Raw genomic sequence first — 24,016 nt, 5'->3', positions numbered from 1 at the left:
GAAATTCACCGGAGAACAGATGTGGGGTTTAAAAAAAGGTGTCGATATAAGGCATGTACCTTTCCTGTCTTTAGGTATGTATGAACAAATTAAACATTAATGTGCAAACCCTAATCCTAGCAAGTTCGTTCTGATACCTACTAGCATTCCCCGCGTAAATGGTTCAATGAGTACCTACAGCATTTGTCGGTGCATTTCCTGTCCACTGCTAAAGCGAGTGATGCTGGCTCGGGACGCGGCTGGTGTATTCAGGTCTTTGCCGGTACAGGCCCGAACACTTGCCAGTTGTGACGTCGCATTAGGTTTTATCTACTTTTGAGTAGGTACTCATGGGTTTATCTCAAGCTATTGGTGCGCACATTATGCTTTTTCGCGTTTTGTAAGCCTGAGCTCTGTTCGCACCCCGTTTATTTATCAGCACGCTGCGACCATGCTGCTGCTTCTTGGCTCCTCATTGGTCGAATTCAAGTGGTCTATTCGTTAGACCAATGAGAGGCCAAGCCGCGCCAGCAATAACTTCCTTATATGGGGAAAACCGACAGCACGCTGATATAAAAACAGCGACCGAACAGGGCCCTGTTGGCTGCTCAAGCTTAAGGAACAAATTTGGTTGCATCACAACTGACATGGCTTTTGTCTTGACAAGGATATTGAAGTACACTTAGGTTTGCTTTAGGAAAATAGACCTCTCAATCTCGATCGCTCGATCTCTACTTTTGTTGTCGCTTTGCCGCTTTTTATCTTGTGAATAGGAGGAAAGTTCCAGAAAGGAAAGTTCCACTGGTCAGGTAAAAGCTGTAATTGATCGGTTTCGCTGTTAGGGATCGGATTATGTGTGAAATGAATACGAATATGGCGTCTTCAATGACTGCAAATCGTGTCGCCTAAGCCGTATAAGGACACTGCTGATGATCGAAGACATTATTCCCATCCTCCGTATGATATCAGAGAAGCAATATTTTACACAATGTATTGAAATGTGAGCCATGCTTCACACAGATCACACCATATATAAAAGCAGAACAATGAAGTTGCGGGAGACGTATAAAGCATATGGTAGCCATTCACATGCAAGCACGCGCCGTTCACTAACAATTGGTAGCAACATGCAACGCCTTGCCATTGGTATTGCAGAATATGCAAAAATATGAAATGTGATTAACAAAATACACCTTGTCATCGTACTTGTAGTACTGAAAGTCAACGCCTTAAATATAATAGTTTTCTAGTTATAATAGTTATATAGCGCGGAAGTAACTTCTTTCAAAGTACGTAACAAAGAAAACTTCGGCACAAAATGCTGAGCAAGTGAGAGCCTTTACGCGAAAATATAAACACACACGCACGTACGCATTCTTACACACGTATGCGTGTGCATACACAGTGCACACACACACACGTCATTAAGTTTGACGATTGACACTGTTGGGTCTTGACATCCGTGACAACGGCTGCATATCTCCACTCTTGGAGATAGTCGAACTCGTGCCAGACTATACAAACACCAACACATACCATATCACACCTTTCACGGCCACCTCAAGTACGTCCTGTGAGCTTCACACCTTTCACGGCCACCTCAAGTACGTCCTGTGAGCTTCACACCTTTCACAGTCACTTCAAGTACGTCCTGTGAGCTTCACACCTTTCACAGACCCCGTTTCCATGGGCACCACTGATCCGGATCAGCAAATTTAAATCGTATTATATTTCTCGAATTCTTCGTTACAGGATATAAATCAAAGTGGATTAGGCTTATATAATCAGTTAATCCCTTATTTTCATTTTCATATAGCGTCTAACTTTACTGGATTAGCTAATCCACTTTTACTGATCCGGATCAGTGATGCCCATGGAAACGTTGTCACAGTCACTTCAAGTACGTCCCGTGAGCTCAAACCACTTCCTTCTAGACAGTTCAGCGTCGTAGCCTCGCCGCTCGTGGATGTATGTCTGGGTGCAGCTCACAATATGTGGCAGCACAATGTCACCTCCGACGCTGACTCCGTGCCTCGCGGTGACACCCTCCTTCTGTCCGTACACTCTATCACAATCGGTAACCAGCGGGAGAGCGGCGGTATGGTAACAGGATTTCATTCCCTTCACTCTGACGGTCATGTAACCTTAATCGCCACCTTAACTAAGGTCCTTGGCCAATAGTTATAGACTTTGACAATAGATGAGGGTCACCTCGACGCTTCGACGCTCGAAATTGAGCGAAAAAAGTGGCTGAAGAGACCTGCGTCCTACCCTGGTCTCGGAGAATCCTTCAAGGCACTCAGCCACAGCACTGCGTCTTGAAAACATCTGCATCCACCCATCTTGAGCTTGTGAAAGTCTGTCCACTTCACCCCAGCAACTCAAAGCTGCTGAATCAACTCGCGAAGAAGTCCAACCTCCCCCACCCCGCGATTACAGGCCAAACAGTCGGCCGAGCCCCCTCAGACCGAACCCGATGGCGCCCTGTAGCGGCCGGAACGGCCCGGGTCGCGGCCCGACCCCGAACGGGGCCCGGAATGACGGAGGGCCGGGCCGGAACGACGGCGCCGGCCGGAAGGGCTGCGGTCCGGACGACTGGAAGCCGCCGTCGAAACTCTGGTCGCCCGACTGGAAGCCCTGGACGAAGGTCTGCTGGAACTGGTTGCCGTTGCTGTCTGAGGTGATGATGGTGCTGGTTGAGGAGGTGGTCGGAGGAAGAAGGTTCTTGGGCGGCAGCTGGCCGTTGTTGTTACCGTTGTTGAAGTTGTTGTTGTTATTGTTGTTGAAGTTGTTGTTGTTGTTGTTGTTGTTATTGTTGTCTCCGAGCTCGGACAGACACTGGACGCGGCAGGATGTATCGTCGAGGACCGCCTGCCGTCCCGACTGGGATACCAACTGCTGGCAGCTGGTCACCTGCACACTCTGACAGGTCGTTTGCTGAAAGAGAGAAAACGAATTAGCAATGTTGGTAGTTGAAAGTTAACGCCAATGTAACGATTGCTGAGAAGAACTTGTTTTGAATATCGACCTAGTCAATTTCAAGATTTCTTTTTGTCTTAGAATGTATCCAAATTAAGCTATCATCACAAGTCAACCATCTCAACCTCCTGACGACTTGTGTGCAGCATCAAATGAGGAACGACGGCACCTGACGATGGTATCGCATGCCATCGTCGTCTGTCTACAAGCACAGAACACCTCTGCCTCTGCTAACTTATCCTAAATCCTACTGACTACTCTCTCCCCTCCATCTCGCCCTCCCGCCTCCCTCCACCACCTCCATCCCTCTTCTCCTCCCTCCGACTGACCCCGTTGTTGCAGGAGCAGCGCGTGCAGGGGCTGATGTTGACCGTGCTGCCGGCGCTGATGTCCACGCCGTTGACATTGCACTGGCCTCCCCCGTTGTTACCCTCTCTCCACAGCTGGAAGTCGATGTCGGGCATCGTCCTGCACGGAATTCTCGGGTTCCTGCGGCGGCGAGATGTGGAGATCATTGACCAGTCAATCGAGCGTCGCAATGGCAGCCATGCTTTGGTGAATTTTCGGGTAAGCCTCTGACATTGGCATCCGAGAGGAAGCTACTTCGACATTGGGGCTCAGTAAAGGCTGTTTAACTTATTTCGTTCTCAAGTAAATATGCCAAATGATATTTTCTCTTCAGACAATTTTAGTTCGCATAATTGATATAAAAAACTTCAATCGCTGTACTGCAAGTTCAACTAAATAAATAGCATACTCCTGATGCGATCACATTACACCACACGAACAACAGACATGGACATTGGACACCCAGCCTCACAGCATTCCGGAGCCACTCACAGGAAGTCTTGTGGCATGTCGAACAGCGCCCGCTGCACGGCGTCCACCTGGTCACAGTTCTGACACATGATTCGGCTCATGGTGACCTTACGAATCTCCGCCAGTTGCTGTTCAGTGAAACGCAGTGTCGTGTCGTCTGTCTCGTACCTGCGGGAGAGGAAAGGTCAGAGGGATATGGTGGGAGTTATGAGGTCAGAGCGGCCCGGCGGGAAGACGAGAAGTCATAGGGGCATGTAGGTAGGGCAGGATGTAAAAGGGTGGAAAATGGGAGGTCGGAGAGACATGGCGGAGAGCCAAGAGGTTAGAGGGGATGATGAAAGATTGATATGTCAGAAGGTGTGTTAGAAAGGTGAGAGGTCGGAGGAAAATGGCAGGAAGGCGAAAGGTCACATGCCATAAAGAGGTGAAAAACATGACTGGAGGATGAAGGGTCATGGCGAAAAATCACAGTCGGATGGATGGAGCTCGATGAGCGTATCGAGAGAATAAACGAGGTATCAATATAATATACTCTGAGCTTAGACTAAACTCAAAATAGCATTATCATCAACTACTTAGAAAGTATAGGCTGATTTCCATAGTGAAAAGTAAATGTAGCCACAGGGTGCATTATTGAACTTCTTACCAGAACCGGTCGCACTTCTTGAGGAATCGGAACTGGAGTCCGATGATGCAGCCGAAGGTCGGTCCGACCAGACCTCCTTGGAGCGGGGTTTCACTCAGACCTCCCGAGAACAAGTCAATGTCGTCCACGTGAGCGTATACCTGTGATGGGGAGAGCAGGGAGAGAGAGAGAGAGAGAGAGAGAGAGAGAGAGAGAGAGAGAGAGAGAGAGAGAGAGAGAGAGAGAGCGTCAGATCCTCGCCAGACTCGAGTAGGTAGACCATTTATTTATACCGGCTTCAAACAGTCGACTCTTCTCACGACTGTTCTTCGCCCTTTTCAACTCAATCCGACGGGGCAACCTGCAATATCTGCACTTTAAATGACACTGCAAAGTGCAAGAGGTCTACTGGGCACACACTAATAACGATCGTTCCTTATTTAAACACGGAAAAGCTTAGCTTACCTGTTTCATCTTTTCGATCAGTTTCCGAGGAATCTCCCGCGATAGGTCGTCAAAGGTGGAGGCCTTCTTCAGATTGCAGATAGCTCGGTAGTCGTTATAAGCCGGAATGCCGTGATCACGAGCTGTGGAGAGGAAACGTATGCCATTTTGGGTCAGCAATCCAAGAGAACCAAACAAACGGAGAGTCTGATATTTTAAATCGCGATACGGAGAGAATCATGAGCAAGAGCTTATGAGTGACATCGATATTGGCTATCAACAATCAATAAGCAATGACTCCGATGTAAAGTGCATCAGATCATGGAACACTGCCCCTTGTTGCAGAGTATATCCCCTCCCGTCTCTAGTGTAGATTTGAGCCATGGTCTCATACCTCTCTGTATGTTGAGGGAAACCAGGTCCAGGCCGGAGAAGGGCCGCCCCGACTCCTCGAACAGGTGCTTGGTCACCTCGCCCGTGATGTGGTTGTCCAGGTTCTCCATAGGGGTGCTGATCAGCCCGCGCATAATGTCGTCGACCATCTGGTCCTGTGACGGCAGACATGAATACGTCACATACGGCGGCTGACGTCTACAGGTCACATTGAATAACAAGGTTCAAGAGATGGCCCCTATCACTCTCAACTGCTTCCTATAGAAAACTGTTGAAGAGATGTCGGGAGGACAACGTGATAAATAAAGAGATGCTCCATAGACTGCGGGTTATTTTACCTCCAAACATCACTTCTTTCTGGATTGTCTAGCTCCAAAAGTTGCCACGGATAGGTTTGCCACATCACTCAATGTTGTGTTTGGATAAATCCAATAACGAAAATTGTCGATGTCTATTGATAATCAGTATCAATTGCCATCCTATATTTGTCACTTACATCGAACATCACGTCCGAGTTGAAGAAGTTGCCCCGGAGGGGGACGTCGGGCTGCTTCTGTCCAAAGTTGACGTCCATCCTCTTCAGGTCTGGCCGGATCAGCGAGTGCCCGAACCGGAAGGCGGCTGAGGAGAACTCGGTGAGCACAGCCGCACTGCACGAGCTGTCGTACCCTGGGGGTGGAGGGGAGATGAGAGGCTGTTCAGCACTCAGAGATCACGATTCACGGTTCACACTGACTGACAGAATACCGATTGGGAGAGAGGAAATTCTGATACCATTTGTCGTTCGTCGTTACTCGCTGGTCCGTGCAGCGAGATCAATTGAAAAACTGAGACCACGTAAGACGTTAACATCTCACCATTCAGCTGTTTCGTTTGCTGCACACGGATGGAAAGCATTCGCTTGCGGGACACGAATGAAAAAAGATAAAATACATAGGCTGCATGAAGAACGGCATTCTTATCCCTTATTCACGCTATTTCCTTCCACCTCAATCACATGTCTTCAACTCGAAACCTGTTATCAGTTACGACCATCCATCCAGATGTCGAACCAATCGCCCCATGTTTCCCCTGTCTCACCCTTGAAGAATCCCTCGGATCCTACGCGGAGGTCGTACAGCTGCATGGCGTTCCAGCCGAGGACGCGCGGCAGGAACTCGTTGTAGGTGATGTGCTCCCAGGCGGCGGTGACGATGCGACGGCCCACCTGACGACAGAAGAGAAATACGTCGGTATGTCAGCCAGCAAAATCAGCGAGTCAGAACGTCAGCACATCATGCATTTCAGCACGCCGGGAGGTGAAATCGTCATGTCTGTTAGATCGCATACTTTGTTAGAGCGTATATTTATCTAAGGAAGGACGCCAGGTCTTATCCATCAGACGCCAGGTCATCGCTCTATCGCAGCACAACTATGTATTTACGCCGGATCAGTTTCTTGCTCAATTATGTTCTCTCCTGTCACTGTACTCCCCCTGTAATCTCTCACCTGGTACAGCTTCTCGTCGTCCCAGTGCGGGTTGACGTTGGCCAGCTGTTTCGCCACCCGGTTGTGCTCGCGGATCCACATGGTGTGCAGCGTGGCCAGGCCCGGCTGCTCAGAGGCACGGTTGTCGCCTGGAAATGGGCCCAAGGTCAGGTTACCGTGAGAATCACATTGTAAACTTGCCGATTATTTCGCCAAATAATCACACATTTTGCTTTGTAATAATTAGCATCGATGATCAAAATTCACACAACCTTTAGAAAAGATGTGACTAAAACACGGTTGATTTTGACTATCACTGACCGGCTCTAAATGCTTCAAAAGAATATTGGCAGCGATATCGAACATTAAGTGTCTATGCCATCACCATACAACTCTAATTCCTAACCAAATTGTCATTCAGCGTAACCCTTTGCCATAACCCACCAGCAGCGAAGCAGGCTCCGGACGGCGCTCGGCACTCCTTGTTATCCCTGGTGGTAGGAGGCAGGCCCTTGGCACCTCTCCGGGAAGGCGTCACCACCAGCCGGCCGCCGTTGAAGGAGCGCAGGGCTCGCGCCTCACACTGCTGCTGACCGTAGATGTGCGACGCGTCCAGGAAGGCAGTGTTTTGAGTCAGCTGCTCACGAGGACCTGGCAGGGGGTGGTGGGTCAGATCGAGACGGGAGTGGAGGTTGATCGACTACGACTGCACAGAGAGGTTCAACGTGTTGTATTTGTGACAAACAGTGTGGATTTATGAGCATTTCCTGCTCACAGAAAGTATTGCATTCCTATCATTACTGTATCTACAAAGCTATGGAAGGCATGCAGGAGAAAGAAATGAATGAATAGAGTTCTGGCTGCAAGAGACATCAAACGAGACATCACTGAGCGTCTATTCTCTTAGAGGAATCTACTGAACGACTGCCTGTCAGAGGGAAAAACGGTGAGCATCAGCTGTCTGAAGGAAACCTTCCACCTGCTGCCTCAGGGCCTCAGAGAGACCTACCGACCGATTGTTATCTCAGCAGCACCCACCTAGCGACTGTTGTCCGGGCAGTGAGCGTGTGAAGGCGATACAGAAGGGTTTGCCGCTACTGACATCCACCGGAGGGAAGTAGGGGTCGTTCTCGGGCACGCGGATCGGCCAGCACTCTGGGTGTACCCGGTTGGCCGAGTCACAGTCGCGACAGTTGAGGATCGAGTCGCCGAAACCTGCCGGTCGTGGGTGAAAGGCGTGAAGACCAGACGGCCTTGCGTTGGACGATTCAGCAACCACACAATGGGAGGGGTGAATCGATATGCGCGTCATAAACAAAATTCACAAAATGCTCGACGGAATCTAGGCTCAGAAGATCATTGCCACCATGCACCATTCCATGATATTTCACTTTTGGTAAATATGGTAGTTGTCCGTCCACCACGCCTACCCTGTACCTACCCATCTGAATAGGTAGGATATCACATGATGAACAACAATCATTATCCTTCATAAGCAGCCACGACCATCTTGCTCGAGCCCACCTTTATGGATGGGCGTCAGACTGATGTCGTGGTCGAGGAACTGTCCAAACTGCATGAGGATCATGGTGTAGCGCGTGTGCGGACTGCTGACGTCGCTGTGCATGCTGGTGGAGATGAGACGCGGCGAGGGCAGCTGCTGACCGGTCACCGAACGCTGACGGGGGCGGCTGATACCTGCCGGGGAGGAAGACGGAAGAATGGGTGAACCAGCGTGCTTACGAGATACAGCGTGCTCGTACAAGGTAGATAACAGGTTTTTCGGTGATGTAACTTCATAATTGAATCTGGTTAATGAGAAGTCATAAATTGAGAAAAAAAACTTCTTTCGGTGACTCAAATTTGCTGAGTTGCAACGTAGCTCATCAGCAGGTTTACAGGAGGCAGGACCATATACATAAGTTGTTGTTGTGAATGAACGGGCATATCGGTGGCAAAAGTTATGTTTTTCTTTAGTTTCAAAGCTGGTTACCTAATACCTAATGAAAAACTAATACGAAAACGTTTCAAGTTTTGATTATAGACATAGAAACCAAACATTCGATCCTGAACTCACCGTCGTCATATTTGGCTGGCAGCAGCCTGTTCTGCGGCATCACCGACTTGCCGTAGTTGGGGTTGTTGAGGTTGTTACAGTAGCCAGAGTAGGTGCGGTAGATGGCAGAGGGGTCGCACGGCACCGTCTCCTCGTCGGCCCTGCGGTGGATACAGAGCGAGACGGAGTATGTAAGGTTACGACGGACATCGGTGACATTGTACTCTTGGGGGAATCGACCAATGACCATACTATAGCCAATAGCCATGCATGCTTCATAATGGACATACATATGAAATTCATAATGTATATGAAATAAATCCAAGGATCATTATCGTCGACGTTGCTGTGTATCATGTACATGAAGTACTGCATATTTTCTTCCATTCAACTGTTTTTAAGTTTGTTTCAGCATATCAGACAGTTCATGGGACAAGTCGTAATAATTGCATGACTTTACTCTAGGTATACTGACTTGAGAACTAAACAAGTGTATTTTCTTAGGTGTTGTTTTTTGCAACACCTAAGGTGTTGTTTTTAGGTGTTAAAGATGACTGATGTCATCACTGTCAACCGTGGAAGCCGTATGGCTACCCATCTACGCTGGAGTACGAAAAACATCATCTCATAAACAAGTGTATAGTACTGAAAGTAATAAATGTGTTAGAACAGACGAAAGCTCAGATAACTAACCGGCACTGTTCGATGATGGGGACCTGTGAGACCAGGTTGGACACGTCGAACTGGCGCAGTGAGTTTCCGAAGCCCTGCGCTCCCTGACGGCCGTTCAGCTGGCTCGAGAACCGCACCAGCTGGCGACGAACCCGGGACGGACTCGGCCTGAGGGGGGAGGGGGTTCAGGTTAGATAAACACCAAACAGCCAGACGGGTTACTGTGGGTCACAGTTGGTCAACAGCGGTCAAACAGGGTCACGGCGGTTACATGGGTCTCGGCAGGTCACAATTGGTCAAATGGGGCCATGATGAGTCACCAACGATGGGTCACAGCATGTAAAGCATAAAGTACTCGTACAGTGGGTCTATTTAAGATCTCCAGAGCCACCACGTGGCGCTACGGTCGGGGTAGGGCGAGTCCAAATCCCGAGGGAAGTGAGGTCACCGGTCATTGTGGGGGAAGGAGGGAGGGGGAGGGGGAGTGACGCGGTATCACGGCGCATGGGGCGTGCGTAGCGCCGGGAGTGGGCCGCCCAGGGCCGCCCGCCACTGCGCCGAGGCTGAGGGGAGGGGATGATGGTTGCGGGTGCGTTCACTCCGGTATGGTGGTATCCTGTTCATGTGGAACCAGCAAGAATGCGACTGAAGGGAATCATTATCTCAAACAAACGGACAAGCGAGAGGCAGCGCCAGTTCCAGCCAAAATCTTGAACAATGATAATTGAAATCTAGGACGCATTAATAGCATGCAACTATTCAGTCGATATTTGCATGATGACAGTCTTAGGCTTTTCTAAAATGTTATTTGAGTTGGGTATTTTTTTCATTTGGCACGTTCAGTTTTGATGAGTTTTATCGGGTCGAATAGAATCCGAAAAGAAAGAGTTAAAATGGCTCCGGAAAAATGACCAAAAATATTTTCTTTAAAAATGAAACTTAGCTAGACATTTAAAGCGATAACTTTGACTTTTTTGAGAGGTTTTTGGGGATGGATGTTGGCGAAAGATGTCATCGTGCTTGTCTGTGTTGCAGTAGAAGAAAAGGTTTTGGTTCGTGTTCGTGAGATAAAACCAGACCCTCCCGGGTCTGTTTTTGTTTTTTAGTCGACAATTCTGTCGACTTAAAAAAGCTCCCGGGAGTGGGGCTCGAACTCACGACATCGCGTTCAGCTCACAGGTTACCCAACCTAAGCGCTACGAGCACCTATCACCCCGCGCAGCTTGCTCAGTGCTACGGCTATAGTTAGGCCAAAGTGTCTGACGTCTGTCAATGTCACGAGGCGAAGCCCCTAGGTAAATGTCCGTCCCGGTAGCTCGGTCGGTAGGGCGTTGGACTCCGTGTGGTGAGAGCGCACGTCCCGGTTGCAAAAGTCCGGGTTCGAAACGCGACGTGTGCTTTACGTTTTTGAGCTCCTGACGGGCATGGTTGTGGTTGGTGGCAGGCCGCTGCCAGGCGAAGTCAGTGAGGGGATCGGCCGTGCGCGGCTATGTGCGCACGTTAAACTTTGGACTCTAACTTCTGCCATAGACCAGGAATTGCTTGATCGGAGGGTAGAGGGTAGGGTCAACGCAACAAGCTCAGCTTAGCGGGGACTCTTTCCTTATGATTCCTTTAATTCAAAAGGTTCGGGCCAAATTTATATTAAAAAAGGGGGAGCCGAACCATGTTGGGTCGGGTTGAACCCGGTTGGACCTCTGTCTTACACGCAATCATGGTCAGAGAAGACAGAGGCCAATTTCGGGTCAAATATTTTTATTAACTGATCTTGTTTTATTAACTGTTCTTTATCTTACACGTATAATAATTTTAAGCTTTTTTTAATCGAGACTTTATGCACAAAAATGTGGCATTCGTCCGCTTTTCCTCATCTCCTCTCAGCGACTTGATTTGACCTTAAATCTTACCAGCAAAAAGTAAATCACCTGCGTGATAATTATTTGCCCAAGGGCGCTCTACGCAAGAAACGCCAGCCGGTCAAAAAATTGGCAAACGATACGATATTTCTGGTGCTTGAATTATATTCAATGAAAATTTCAGGAGACATAAATAATCTTAATCCTTCGGGCGCTCGGAGCATTCGCTAGCATTCCATTGCCAGCTGCATTACCAACATCATATTTGCATTACTTTGGGTTCATCATAGTAGACAGTAGATGAACCGGCCACAGCAAACCCATGCCTCATCCTTTCCTCCAAGCAGCCAAGCTAACCGGCCGCCCGGCCCACCACCGCAATATGGAACAACACTGGAGTGCGCCATTTGCCTGCGGCAGTGCCCCACCGAGCCGGGGCTGTTTGACAGGTCACCCGCACCGTGACCTCGCCAACCGCCCCCCCCCCCCCCCATCGGGCCCAGCTCGGTACTGACCTCCCCTTGAATTTGACATGGACTCGACTGAGGCTCAACGCCATCTAGTAACGTCTGGAGATCCTTACTAGATCCACTGTACATATCCGAGTATCGACAGTTCGTGGGACTTTTCCGATGCTTCAGTAGTTCACTGGGGTCGGAGAATGCTCTACACCCTCACACGAGCTAGCGACGTTCTGCTGACCCGAGCACAGCCCAGGGCCCCAGACCATCAATTATTCTTGCGGCGGCCTGTCGTTTCTGTTTACGCAACTCAGGAACCGAATGAAGGGGTTTCTTATTTCCCCCAACCCTCCAGTAGGGCATGGAAAGCCAGGCCTTCGGCCCGGGCACGGTCAAGAAGTGGTGCATCAGCATCAGCATTTAACCTTCGCCCCAGTGGGGGGGGGGGCATATGTTACCACCCTGTCGCGTTTTTCGCGTGTGAATAAAAAACCGCGGCGCGTAGCGCCGCGCCGCTTGGGGAAACTTTTGGTAAATCAATTTTGGACAATGTGTGAAATTTTTTGACCCCAGGTCATGTCAGGTCAGGTCACCAGGTCAAGTTAACTGACCAAGCTTAAAAAAAAAGTTTGCAATCATGTCCAGCCTGCAGTGTTTGTCAGAAAGGTTTTAAACTTGGTGGATTGCATGCTGTTATGGGCGCCTACAATTTGTATATCTCGGGTTTTTTATATCCGTGACCTAAGGTTAGGTCAGTGGCGTGACCTTTCCATTACAAGTCAATGGAGAAAAATGAAAATACCTCTAGATCCGTGTGTACGCATCGGAACAGTCCAAATATTTCAGAATCACAATGATTTAGTCCACTCGTGATGACCAAGGTGTCATTTTTGCTGATAGCCTCTAGACAGGTCATCCGAGGTCACTTGAGGCTACAAACAGTTTTTTGCCAATAACTCGCGATTGGAAAGAGATGGAACGCTGGGGATGGTCTCATTGTGTTTGTCTTGTTGAGACGCATCGACTGATATGCAACATGATCTTTTCCGGTAAGGTCATGACCTTGACCTGAGGTCAAATTTTCAAGTTGACCTTTCAAGGTCAAATTATAGTTCATTCGACGCGTCTCGGCAAGGGGAACACGATTCTGGCAATAGAAATGCCGTGGCTTTTTGTAGTCGAAAGTTATTGTCGAAAAACACTTTTCGTAAAAACAGCTATTTTTGGAGTTTTTGCCCTCTGGAGGCTAAACCGTGGGGAGCATTCATTCTGGCCAGGGTTCATAATGTCCAGGGTACGATATGCCCAGTGTCGAAATGGCCAGTGCCTTGAATGGGCCAGAGTTCATAATGTCCAGGGATTGCATGGTCCTAATGCGGCCAACTGGCTGCAGATAGGGTATATTCAAAGAGGCCAGGGTTCATAATGTCCAGGGCACAATGTGTCCAGTGTTCGAAATGGCCAGGGTTCATAATGTCCAGGACACGATGTGGGATTACATAGTCACTGATAGTGACGTCATTATGTAAAAAACACGGAACCAGCTCAATGCGAAGCAGTGCAGTGCCGAAGGCAATGCCTTAGGAGAGATTACAGGCAATAGTAAATCAAATATTTTTAGGTTAAGTGGTTATGTATCTGGCTTCAGGCCGAAGGCCTGAAGCCTGATGCATAAATTAACCACTTAACCTAAAAATATTTGATTTACTATTGCTTGCAATCTATTCATGCGAGAAACTATTTCCTTATCCCCGGTAGGCAAACATCATTATTCATTACCTTAGGTTAGGTTAGGTTAGGTTAGGTTAGGTTAGGTTAGGTTAGGTTAGGTTAGGTTAGGTTAGGTTAGGTTTGGTTGGGTTGGGTTGACTATGTAATCCCTGGACACTATGAACTCTGGCCCATTCAAGGCACTGGCCATTTTGAACACTGGACACATCGTGCCCTGGACATTATGAACCCTGGCCATTTCGAACACTGGACACATCGTACCCTGGACATTATGAACCCTGGCCATTTCGAACACTGGACACATCGTGCCCTGGACATTATGAACCCTGGCCTCTTTGAATTTACCCTATCTGCAGCCAGTTGGCCACATTTGGACCATGTAATCCCTGGACAATGTGAACACGGGCCAATTCAAGGCACTGGCCATTTCGAGCACTGGACACATTGTGCCCTGGACATTATGAACCCTGGCCTAAATAATACGCACCCCTAAACCGTTGACCTGTGGTCAATACTGATAATGACCTTTTCAAAAGAAGAGTTCGAAAGCTATCGATTGCTCTTCCATGCGTTTTCTAGCTACCATAATTCCTGAGATAGCGGCATGTTTTCTGAAAAATATAATGACAATTGGCAAATTTTGACCTTTGATGACCTCTGGTGACCCCAATATTGCTCTAAGGTGAAAAATGACCGAAATACTTTCAAACGTACGCATTGAGAGCTATCGACTGCTTTTTACCGCGTCTTTCTAGCCCTCTTAGTTTTTGAGTTAGAGGTGGGTGGTAACGTATGCCCCCCCCCCCCCCACTAGGGCGAAGTTGGCTGAGACCGCCACTGGGGCGCGGGTTAACATCAGCTTCAGCATAGAAAGCTTTGGATATCGGTACATAAAACAGCGCTAATAAGTCGGTAGGTATGCGCGTTATTAGACGGAACAATCTTCAAGACAAGACAGACAGAAGAATCAATCCTTTGAAGTTTGAACTAAGTTAGAAAAATCATAATAAACATGTTGAACCCCAAACTCCGTTTCGTGAGTTGATCCCATTACTGCGACGTGCACACCAAACTTGCATCGCGTGGGTTCACCGAGCAGTGCCTCGGCCGCACCTCAAAGCGATACCTTCAAACCATGACTGACGCCAGCAGGCATATGAATACCCCCGTCCCGCCACAATGCAATGGGTATGAGCACGGGAGCCGCTACTACCGGCTATTGTAGGACCATAAGACCGCCTCGGTACAGCGACAAATGACATTTTGTCAGGGGACGTTGTCGGTACTTAACCTACACACACGGCTGAACGGTCTCATTAGTCAGCCTGGTGGACCGCGATAGAAGTATGAATGCCGATAAATTCATCACGAGGACCGTGCTTGCTGTAATTACGGAGAAGCGGAATATTGATGGCATAAATCGTTGTTATAAATAGCAAGACAAAAACACTATCGGTATCCCCCCTGTCCTAGTTCCCTCCTCACTCAACTCCAACTCATCGACTCTACGGCTCATTCTTCCTCCCTCCCTCCTTGCTCTTCCTCTTTCTCCCTCTCTCTCTCTCTCTCTCTCTCTCTCTCTCTCTCTCTCTCTCTCTCCTCCCTCCCTCCCTCCCTCCCTCTCTCTCCTCCCTCACCACACAACTCACTTCATCATAGTGTGCATCAGTTTCCTGGAGGCGTACTCGAGCAGTAGCGAGGTATTGGCCACCACCAGAGCCTGTTCAGTGGGTCTGCTCTGAGCCAGGGCCGTGCCCAGCGCCGACTTGTGGTCCGCTGACATGTCTGGAATGGACGGTATGAACTGAGTCAAAGGGAGAGGGGTAGGTCATCCGGCGTGAGCGGAAATACGGACGCCTTACGAGCTCTAATGATAGGTCAATCATTGAGCTGACTGGCTATTTTACAGGCTGGCTATTTGGGAGAAGTTACCAAGATATTCGCATGAAAATTATGATGTTACTGGCAGACAAGCATTGTAGAGAAAAAGGCAATGGATGAGCGGCAGATGGAACGATTTTACCAGTTTTACGGTGATGTTATTAGCAGAATGACATGGATACTTTGGCATTAAGTTGTTTATGAAGTCGGAAGAAGGATGATTATTTGTTTGTTTTTTGTTTGTTTTGTTGGGTTAGGCCCTTTCGGTCGACAAGACCATTGCAGAGCCGGAAGGATGATAGGAATTAGGGGGAGACATTGGTCTGGGCAGGCACCCTAGTGAGTCGCCGGGGCTGAGCCCGTCCGAAGACAGGCCACCCAGCCCCAAGGCACTCACTGCACCCGGCTACGGGGTGCGCTCCCTCGGGAGCAGCGGTGCCGCTCCAAGGGAGCAGCCCGCATGAGATAAAGTTGCCTGTCCAGCCCGGAGGAGGGTTGCGGCGTGGAGGAGAAGGATTTCAGTATCCTGAGGATAGAAGCATGGAAAGGTGAAGGATGATTAATACAGAGCTTTTATATATAACAGGCCATTTTCAGACTAAAGTGTACCTATTTGACATGCAGGCTGACAGTGCCGTGCCACCTACCGAGCTCAAATAGAAGCCGTTCTTCGTGCCTCCGCCGCTCGAGGTCGCTCTTGGCGCTGCCAATGACGTCGCCGAAGAGGGGCTCTGGCACGAGGAGTCCCGAGCCGGCCACCTTCCAGGGAAGCAGGTCCATGGCCGGCAGCATATTACACAGAACGGGGGCGTTCCTGTGGGAGGGTAGGGAGTTACATAGGCTCAGAGAAGGGTACCAGCAAGAGGCATCAACAGGACGTATTATACCTACTCTGAATACTGGTTCATGGGTGATGGGTGCTTGCCATTTCAAAGCCAGTTTATGTATAGTATAGCATGGCTGGTGATAGAAAGACCACAAACACGAGAAGAACACGCCAATCACACCAAGCCGCGTCCGCGTCTCACTCACAGGAAGGTGTCGGCCCGCAGGAACGGGTTGGGGGCCACAGACTGCAGGCTGCCCACGTTGTCACAGAGCAGTCGGGACACGCTGGCCTTGCGGATCTCATAGAGCTGCTCTGTGGACGGGGAGTGAGACAGTCAGGATGGGCTGAGTAACAGGCATGACCTAAGAGTGGGTTTGACCGTGATGGCCGTCTGATTTAGACGTTCCCCGTACCTATTATTGATGAAAAGTGTGAGTAGGCAACAATTGATTATCATTGTATTTATCAATTTATTAACAATAATCGATAAGTTATTATTGAAGTCAGTGTTGTGACATTATACTTGCTCGTATGCTTATTGCTTACTTATCGAAATGTTAACCCGCGCCCCACTGGGGTCTGTGTATAACACGCCCTACTGGGGGGGGGGGGCTATTCATAGCCCCCCCTCCTAACTCCGAAACTACTGGACCGATCGTCAAAATTCAAACGGCGTCTGATAGCCCCGGAAAAACTGTCGAGCGAAACCTAATTTCATTGACCTCGAGGTCACCGATGACGTCACAGGTCAGGTCAAAGTAAAAATTATTAGCATTTTGGCTTGTTCACATTTTGGGCTCTGGCCGCCGTCTTACAAGTCAGATCAGGCTCATTTTTGGTTTCCACACTCGTGAAGAGATGCTCTAGATACTTTGAGGGTACCAAACTTGTACTTTGATTTTCAGGTCAGGGTCAGGTCATCACAGGTCACGAAAATATTATATCATGCGTCGGTCACGTGACACATGTTTTATGGTCCATTTAGGCCATAGATTTCGAATTTGATGTCGTCTGTGTCATTTGAGGTCATTTGGAGTCGAATTTCGCTTAGGTCAGGTCACTTTCAGGTCAAAAAAGGTCAAATTTTGAAGTTTACATTTTTCAACAAAAAAGGTGTCTAATGGATGCAGTTTGAGCTCAGGAACACGATGGTGTCATTTATATTGGTGTACGATGTCAAATACGTACTGAAAAATTGATTTGAAAAATTAATAATTGTGAATTTTTTGCAATAATGCGTATAACTTGGCCATTTTTGAAGATATTTAGCTAAAACTTGCTAGAGTTAGTCAACATCATGCGTTCTGTCACATATATTCCGGTTTTTTCGAAAAGTCAAAAACTTTTTGAAAAAAATATAAAAATATAAATTTTGAATATAATTATATAAAATTTTGGAAATTTTCAAATTTTTGAAAATCCGAGATAGCAGTTTGATAGCGCGGTCAATTCTGAGTCCTTTCATGCAAAGAAATTGGATCTAGCTTAAAAACTGAGCTCTTGGGAGCGATTGCCGTGGTTCAATGTTCTGCGTCGAAATCGGACGAACATGACGTCACTCTGACGTCATTTCCGGCCGACCTATGGTACCTACGAAGTTCAAATTTTGACACAAGGTGTCAAATTGATGCAGCCGAAGGTCCTGAAAGTTTGGCGTCGATCCGTCAAGCAGTTTGGAAGTTATTGCAGAAAAACGGGAGGGGGGGCTATAAATAGCCCCCCCCCAGTGGGGCGCGGGTTAATTTGCGTTTATCAATTAATGTGTTAACCCGGAACCGCCTGGGTGGGGTCGGATCCGACCCCCCCCCCTCCGTTTTTCTTGAATAACTTATGAACCGCTTACGCTATCGACTTGAAACTTGGCATACCTTCTCCCCCATCAATTTGACGTCTCCTGTGCAATTTTTAAGAAAAAATTTCCAAAATTTTCTGAGATATATCGATTTTAGTGATGTAACTACATGGCGTTTTCAGTCAAAAAGTGGTAAATGTTTGAAAAATCGCCAAAAATCAGGGTTTAAAGCAAATTGCAAATTAAGGGCATGAATAGATGCAGCTCAACGAGTTCTTTAAAACGGCTATCTCGGATTTTCCATAAAATGCGTTTTTCACCCCTAAAAAATCAAAAAACTATATTTTTGGAAAACAGCTCATAAAATCCAAAATTTTGAGAATTTCCAAAAAACCGGAATATATGTTATAGAGCTCTATTAGAACATTAGATGTCCCAAATTTCAACTTTCTATCTTGATTTTTGACCCCCAAATTGTAAAAAATAGCTCCAACATGCATAGGGCATGGTGACGTCATAAGCATTTTCGTGAATTAGAGGCACTTCTGAACATCGCATGTGAAAACAAATGGCACCACTAGATTCCTGGGACAAAGCTAGTCTAGAAAAGTGCATTTTTATGTCAAAAATAAAAAGTTGAAAAATTGACGTTTTTTCTTAGCCCTCTCTTAGTTATGTATGGTACCTATAAACGATTTTTTATGCTTTCAATGCACACTTATCACCAAGCACAGTGACTTGGGGTCACATATAACCATTACCATCGGATTCGGCGTGAAAAATAAGCCATAAAACATGTGTCGCACGCCCATGTAGCAGAAAGTGAAAACCGTGACCTTTCGTGACCTGACCTGACCTTGACCCGTACTTAGTATGACCCCTATACGCACATGGTACCTTCACTAGGTCTTTGAGGTCATTTTTGGTGAGTTTCGAGCAGCAGCTGTCGATTCCGCTGTCCGTAAGCTTAATCATGCAAAACCCCAGAATTTGACCTTTGACCTGACCTTGACCCGAAAGTTGACCTCAATCTTAAAATCTTAAGAGTGCTTTGGGAAGGTCTCGTAGAGACCTTTCGAACGCCGCCTCGCGGGGCTCGATACGACCATTGGTTCTCGAGATAACAGGGGGGTCGGATCCGACCCCCCCCCCCCAGGCTGTCGTGGGTACGGAAATAGCCCAGGCGGTGCCGGGTTAACAATCAGCATCTGGCTTGTAAGAAGCCCGTTGACGTCATCAGCCTCACCTTTTGAGAGCCCGGCAGGCGGCGTGTCACTCTCATACCAAAAGCGGTCTGTTCTCCTCGCTGTACGGAACTGCTGTCCCAGAATACAGGCGAAGGTAGGGCCGACCACAGCGCCTTCCAGCGGCGACTCGAGCATACCACCGACGAACAGATCAACCTGGAGAGCGCAGAGCCGGTGAAAACTTTGTGGATGGAGGGAAAGGATAGAGAGATATTGAAAGGAATAAGCGTTGAAAGTAAGTGTATATTATCAAGACCGATCAAACCTTAACCACAATTTTCATCTTCACTACGTCTAGCAATTTGTCCCGCCAAGAAAGGACAACCGCTGTGATGATGAAGATGCTCTTTTGGGTTTTCAGGCCTACCTCGGAAGGAGAGCTGTAGAGAGTCCGCAGCAGGTTCAGCTTGTCCTCTGTCATCGTCTTATTGAGCTGGTCGAAGGTATGGGCCTCGGTCAGGCCGCAAAGGTTGCGGAAGCTGCCGTAGCCCGGCAGGCCGTGATCCCTCCCCTGCTGGATAGTGTAGGCCAGCAGGTCCAGGTCCAGCGCTGAAAATATTAAACGGGTCGAATTTTAAAAGCAAGCATGGCTATTTCAAGACGACAAAATGACATGGAATTCATCAACCATTTACGATTAGCAAGAAACACTACGTATAAAGTTACAAACTTATATTGAAGGTCTGACAAAAAAAAAACTCTACCTCCGCCAACTTATTTGCTCGATGAACCTACGCAGCCCGGGTGGCCTGTTCCGCGGCCTGCCGCGGCTCAGGTGACCTTTGCTTGACCTCACGCACCGGTTGGCCCTTTCTGTGACGCGCACCTACCTTCGGTTGAGCTCTCAATGACCCCACGTACCTCGTGTGACCTGTTCGGTGACCGAATCTCCTTGTGATGCGGGGCCGCTGCTCAGCCCCAGCAAGAGCTGATCCAGCCGACCGGTCCGGTACAGGTCAGAGGACGAGAAGAAGGAGTCCGACAGAGGCGTCTGATCCACCTCCGCGCCGTCCTGCGGGTCCGAGGAGAAACACGGATATCAGTAAACGGTATGAGATACAAAACTGCAGGGAATTCCCGGATAACGCTGACGACAATAGTTCCAAAGCTCCTGCCACGCGACCGTGCTCAAACAAAATAGCTATCGGTGAAAACTGATCGGACAAAAAACATTCATAAACGACGGATAAAAAATAATTCCGTTTTTTCATAGCTCGGAAGACAGAATGAGAGCAAAAAATGTACGATTTGGAGAATGCGTCAAATTACAGCAACAAGTTTAGACGTCCTCTGGTCGTTCCCGGCTGACTGAAGAACTAAACTTGAGACTGACTAATAATCCCCCGACTGACCCTGTTCTGGTAGTGCAGCGCGTCTGGCAGCAGGGCCAGGTAGAAGTGCAGTGCCGCGGTGGCAGCGGCGGCCGTCACAGCAGGCTCCTCGTCCAGTGTGTAGCGCTGCTGGACCCCCGGCGACAGCTGGAAGTACTCAATCACCTCCTGAGAACGAAGGGTAGGTGAAGTTAGGATACTGTTCCCATCGACAGATGGAAGGAACTTCTTAATCACCTACTAGGAACAATATGAAATACCGTATTTTATTATGCAAAGAGGCGACAACCACTGGTCTTTAGGAAGAATTGCTCTGTTGATCATGTTGATACGATTTGATCGCCACATTTGGCGTAATGGCCAGCCACGCCGCGCGCTGAATATCCGTTTCGAGTGTTGCGGCACAGTTTCCTATCAGGCGTCGACACTAGCGTCATCTATTGACAAATTCATGAACCGGATAGGTATGTACTGTATAAGAGCTCGTGCCGTTCAAAGTTACAGTTGGTAGGATTCAGTGATCAACATGCATAAGTGGCCGACGTCTGAAAACCACGACAGCATACATCCCACGCACATCAGGAAGCGTCCAATCACACACCCGGGGCGGATATACGGATTCACTTCCTTCCCTGTGTGTTACCCGGTCCAGGGTCGCTGAAAAACTGGCCCCGTCGCAGCCGGTTTGGTCACCAGCTGATGACCGGTCTGGCGGTTGCTCTACTGGTTTGTGCACTGATATGTGATATTGTCGCCGCACTCATAACGTGTTCTAAGCCGGAAAACTTCCGGTAAGATTGTCTGGAGCTCGGCTGATCTGTGCGGCTAAACAAATTGTTTAAGGAGCTTGGAATGTGAACAATGGAAAGGGAATTCGTTTCACTCATTCAGATTTCCACTCATGCCTGTACGTACACTTTTTGTGATCAGTCTTGTTACGAGTTGATCAGAAGCAACCCGTTGCGAAATACCTGTCCATAGGCGCGGGAGCCGGGGGGCAGTGGGGGCAGCTTGCCCCCCAACTGTAGGGCCGTGGGGGCGGTGCCCCCACAACTTTGAGACGAAATACTGCACTTTTTTGCAAATGTTTTTCTTTTTTTGTTGAAAAAGCCAAGGGATGAAAAACAAGTGACCTAAAACCGGTGAGAAAACTAGATTTGGGGGTACCCTAGGTTCATCTCCATTATGGTGTGCCCCCCCCCCCCCAGTCTGAAAGTAGTTCCCGCGCCTATGTACCTGTCCCTGGACAGTGGACAATGCTACAACTATATGAACTGATCTGCTCTTCCAGTAACTATTGCCGTTCTAAACTGACCTGTCACAACACTGTCACTATGAACCCACCCGTCCGCGTACACAATGCTAACGAATAGTGTTTGTCTATTTCAAACAGCCTCAGCGGTTACTGCGTAGAGATGTCAATCGGATACCAACTTTTTGGTAAACCGATACCAAACCGATACCAACTTGGTATTTGGTATTTCAAGGCGAGTGCATTTGGTATTTTGTTGGTATTATGAATCCTCACTAATGTCAAAGAGGCTGAGAATTTGGTAAAAAGGTAAAAAGTAAAAAAGTAAAAAAGGTATTTTCCTCATGTTCCCAAGTCAGTTTGGTTTCGGTATTTTTCCATGGATATTGTTGGTATTTGGTTTGGTATCGGTATCACGATTTTCCGTAATTGACATCACTATTACTGCGGATATGAACCCACCTGCCCGAGCACCGCCGGCAGGAACTGGTTGAAGGTGATGTGCTGCAGTTCGGCAGTCAGCAGCTGCCGAGCCGCCTGGAAGGTGTCCTCGTCACTCCACTGGGGGTTCAGGTCGGCCAGTCCCCCCGCCAGCCGGTTGTGCTCTCGTGTCAGCAGGGTGTAGAGGGCAGTGGTGCCGGCGTGAGTCGCCGCCCGCCGGTCCGCCGCCTCCGGGCATCTGAGGGGGAATATGATGAGGTGAGGAGAGTGACGATTGCTTACACGACCAGCCTGCTCTGCTAGTTCAACCTCTCATTGTAGTTCAAAGTCCCACAACAGCCTTATCAATAGAATAACCATTATCGTACTAACCGATGCCAAGTGTTATGTACTTCATTGATTTTCTGTCATCATGTTCGGCACCCTATATAACAACCTTGCCGCTCTTTCCCAATAGGCGATCCCAGCTAATGACCTTACCTGTCGTGGGGTGAGGAGCACGGCCCGAATGTACCCCGGGGCAGGGTACCATCAGCGTTCAGCCGCAGCTGACCCCGCGAGTACGATCGTACCCGCTTGGCAGTCTGTTTGTCGGTACCATAGAGGGCACTGGCGTCGAGGAAGGCTGATGCCATGTTCAGCTGCTCACGGGGACCTGAAAGGAAGGGAGATGAGATCAAATGGAGACCGTATCGAGACATGTCGAGACACACTCCGGCTACATCACAATAAGTGAATGTCTACCGTGAGGAAGATTTAATACGTGGTCTTGAAGAATGAGCAGCGCCATAAAAACATCTTTTGTTCATGTGTTTGTAATTTTGGATGGCCCTTGAGTAAACTTTCGAGCGTAAAATGAATAACAGAGCCATACATGTTCTGTAAAAGTTATGTTTAGTTTTGAAAGCTAGCACAATACTGTTATAAAGCTGCAACTCCGGCGGATACTCACCAAGACGGCAGTCTGACCGGAGTGAGGGCATTGACCTCTTGTACTGCTGGCAGTGTCCCTCCGAGGTCATTGGCAGACAGTGAGCTCCCGCCGGGTTCTGACAGCACTGCTCCTCACCGCCTGTGAGATGAAAGGAAGGTGACTCCAGGTATTGATATTATTGCACCGTCGAGCATTTTATACTGTGCTGTACTTGCATATGTGATAAGCTCGGTTCGGGCAAACACGATACATTTATGCAATGCACTTAGTGGCATTGACCTTGGTGGCCACTTTCGAGGGCATACCCGTGTGGAGAGGCTGATGCGCCTTTGTGACATTTGATATAGAGATTAGAGCAGTAGGTGGATCGATCGAACTCCATTTCTTGCATACCACAATTGCAAAGGAGCACTCTCGCTGTCCGTGTACCGAGGAAACCACTGACCTTGCATGGGTGAGATGAGGGTCAGGTCATGACTGATCAGCTGACCCCAGACTGGCAGCAGGGCGGTCACAAATTGGTGGTGGTGGGGTCCCGGGTGGGTCAGCTCGCCCGAGAGAGCCAGAGGCGACGGCAGGGCACCGGTGCGAGCCTCCGATATACCTGTCAGGGGGTAGAGGCACATAAGTCACAGCGAAGAAGCATCTAAAGCAACTCAGATGCATCTGTCTGGCCATAGGGGTTACAGGGCTACCATCGCGTCCTCTTATACATTCGTACGGCAGCGGAGATAAAAGGTTACTTTTCCGCAGTGTTTAAAAAATAAGTTCCAAACTGCAGAGGGTTGCCTCGTCAATTTGGTGAAGCAGAGTAAAGCTATCTCGCT

The 24,016-nt window shown here is 48.5% G+C and overlaps 1 protein-coding gene across 1 annotated transcript in view; it reads right to left on the bottom strand.

Moving 5' to 3' along the window:
- Window positions 1–956: 956 nt before the first annotated feature.
- The window catches only part of LOC122379176, a 91,606-nt gene continuing 68,546 nt past the window's right edge, over window positions 957–24,016 (bottom strand). The window contains exons 7-31 of the mRNA XM_043361149.1: window positions 23,635–23,793; window positions 23,208–23,327; window positions 22,736–22,910; window positions 22,277–22,493; window positions 20,584–20,730; window positions 20,093–20,243; window positions 19,599–19,780; window positions 19,231–19,387; window positions 16,396–16,504; window positions 16,011–16,177; window positions 15,132–15,267; window positions 9,456–9,602; window positions 8,784–8,923; window positions 8,231–8,404; window positions 7,745–7,921; window positions 7,151–7,357; window positions 6,728–6,855; window positions 6,320–6,446; window positions 5,736–5,908; window positions 5,241–5,394; window positions 4,868–4,989; window positions 4,424–4,563; window positions 3,799–3,945; window positions 3,288–3,447; window positions 957–2,916 (exon numbers count right to left, since the gene is read on the bottom strand). Coding sequence (XP_043217084.1) covers window positions 2,413–2,916; window positions 3,288–3,447; window positions 3,799–3,945; window positions 4,424–4,563; window positions 4,868–4,989; window positions 5,241–5,394; window positions 5,736–5,908; window positions 6,320–6,446; window positions 6,728–6,855; window positions 7,151–7,357; window positions 7,745–7,921; window positions 8,231–8,404; window positions 8,784–8,923; window positions 9,456–9,602; window positions 15,132–15,267; window positions 16,011–16,177; window positions 16,396–16,504; window positions 19,231–19,387; window positions 19,599–19,780; window positions 20,093–20,243; window positions 20,584–20,730; window positions 22,277–22,493; window positions 22,736–22,910; window positions 23,208–23,327; window positions 23,635–23,793 — 4,220 coding nt within the window. The 3' untranslated portion in view covers window positions 957–2,412. The remainder of the gene's footprint in view (window positions 2,917–3,287; window positions 3,448–3,798; window positions 3,946–4,423; window positions 4,564–4,867; window positions 4,990–5,240; window positions 5,395–5,735; window positions 5,909–6,319; window positions 6,447–6,727; window positions 6,856–7,150; window positions 7,358–7,744; window positions 7,922–8,230; window positions 8,405–8,783; window positions 8,924–9,455; window positions 9,603–15,131; window positions 15,268–16,010; window positions 16,178–16,395; window positions 16,505–19,230; window positions 19,388–19,598; window positions 19,781–20,092; window positions 20,244–20,583; window positions 20,731–22,276; window positions 22,494–22,735; window positions 22,911–23,207; window positions 23,328–23,634; window positions 23,794–24,016) is intronic.

The sequence above is a fragment of the Amphibalanus amphitrite genome, unplaced genomic scaffold (assembly GCF_019059575.1).
Source record: "Amphibalanus amphitrite isolate SeventyFive unplaced genomic scaffold, NRLGWU_Aamphi_draft 000007F_arrow, whole genome shotgun sequence".
NCBI lineage: Eukaryota > Metazoa > Arthropoda > Thecostraca > Balanomorpha > Balanidae > Amphibalanus > Amphibalanus amphitrite.
This window is presented reverse-complemented; position numbering and strand designations above follow the sequence as displayed.